Genomic DNA, 1,766 nt, shown 5'->3' with positions numbered 1-1,766 from the left:
TCTGTTTTGTATCTGAATATTGAACTGTGTTGTCGATGCACAATGAGGAGAAGATTACAGAGAAGGCAGACAATCATTACCGTCTTCCAAATCAAGCGCTGGGCAAAATTGGCACCAAAACGTGTGGGGCTGCATGGCGCTCATGCGGCGCAGACGCCCTCCAGCATGGTCAAAAAGGGCTGATGTAGCTGAGAAGCAGGCAGCCCTCCACAATCCAGCATCAAGCCACTCTTGGATACACGAGGGCCCCTTGTGTGCATGCGCCAATGCCTGCGAGCTAGGCGTGGCAGATTACGCCGCCTGGTACGGGATGGTGACGCCCGGCGCGTCGCCCTTCAGGTACTGCTGCGCCTGTGACTCAAGGACGATTTGCTGGAACTCGTCTCCTGTGAGGGCGGGGGCGTGGGCGCCAAGTGGCGGTGAGCACAAAGTGTGGTGTGCGACAGGACATCAGTCATGAAGTTTGACCTTGATCAATCTGTCCGGCATTGAATCGCCGAAGCGGAAGGAGACGGTATAAGCTGGCAATCATTGTGAAAACTATTGTGCATGCATTCACACTAATCAACCTGTGTGGAAAGAGCGCACAACCTCACCCCTACAACCTCTTCCCTTGTCCACCCCAAACCCCATTGCCACTGCACCCACCGTCAATGTTCTCCTTCTCCAGCAGCACCGCAGCAGTCTTGTGCAGGATGTCGATGTTGGACTGGATGAGGTCCTTGGCGCGGCGGTACGCGCGCTCCACCAGCGCCTTGACCTCCTGGTCAATCTCGTCCGCGGTCTGGCTGGAGAAGTCCGCGGGCTGGGCCATGGACTGCCCAAGGAACGCATTGCCGCCGCCGCTGCTCCATGCCACCTGGCCAAGCACCTTGCTGAAGCCGAGCTGCGTGACCATCAGGCGGGCGGTGCGGGTCACCTGCTGGAAGTCACCAGACGCGCCTGAGGAGAGGTTGTGTAGGCGAATTGAGAGGAATTGCGATGGAGAGGCAACTCAACGCTGTGGGACTCTCTGAGAGGAAAAAGAATTCGTGGGCGGCATCACAGCCTGATGCAGCCCTGAGAAGTCACAGGTGCTCCGATCCCGCTGTGGGCGCGTGATGAGCCTGGTCATGTAACACAAAACGTTCCCACAGGCACGAGCACTCGACAGTGCACCAATTCAACGGGCCCTTGCCGACGACCAGCACGCCTCGCTCCCGAAGGAACGTCTCAACCATAATCATTGTCCAGTCCTTGTCCGTCAACAAAATACGTCTTCAATACATGGCCCTGAGCGTCGTACTCACCAGTAGTGATGTCATCCTCCCCAAAAATGAGCTCCTCCGCGATGCGCCCGCCCAGCGCCACGGCCATCTGGTTCTCGAAGTAGGTCCTGCTGTACAGCCCGCTCTCAAGGCGCTCCTCCGACGGCGCGAAGAAGGTCAGACCGCCGGCGGCCCCACGGGGCACGATGGAGATCTTGGTCACGGGGTCGTAGTCGGGCATGAGGGCCCCGACCAGCGCGTGGCCGGCCTCGTGGTAGGCCACGAGCTTCTTCTTCTTGTCGCTCATGACGGCGCCCTTCTTCTCGGGGCCCGCGATGATGCGCTCCAGGGCGTCGGCGATCTCATCCTTGGAGATCTCTTGCAGGCCGCGGCGCGCGGCGAGGATGGCGGCCTCGTTCATGAGGTTCTGCAGGTCGGCGCCGGTGAAGCCGGGGGTGCGGCGCGCCACCTTCTCCAGGTCGACGTCCTTGGACAGCACCTGGGTGGGGAGGGGGGATC

The 1,766-nt window shown here is 60.0% G+C and overlaps 1 protein-coding gene across 1 annotated transcript in view; it reads right to left on the bottom strand.

Annotated features, from left to right (window-relative positions):
• Window positions 1–291: 291 nt before the first annotated feature.
• Window positions 292–1,766, bottom strand: part of MNEG_14707 (cell division protease FtsH) — a gene marked incomplete at both ends in the record, with an annotated part of 3,857 nt that continues 2,382 nt past the window's right edge. The window contains 3 exons of the mRNA XM_014036821.1: window positions 292–386; window positions 649–942; window positions 1,290–1,746. Coding sequence (XP_013892275.1) covers window positions 292–386; window positions 649–942; window positions 1,290–1,746 — 846 coding nt within the window. The remainder of the gene's footprint in view (window positions 387–648; window positions 943–1,289; window positions 1,747–1,766) is intronic.

This window comes from Monoraphidium neglectum (assembly GCF_000611645.1).
Source record: "Monoraphidium neglectum strain SAG 48.87 unplaced genomic scaffold scaffold04701, whole genome shotgun sequence".
In the NCBI taxonomy this organism is placed as follows: Eukaryota; Viridiplantae; Chlorophyta; class Chlorophyceae; order Sphaeropleales; family Selenastraceae; genus Monoraphidium; species Monoraphidium neglectum.
The sequence above is the reverse complement of the archived record's forward strand: the minus strand, read 5'-3'. Positions and strand labels throughout refer to the sequence as shown.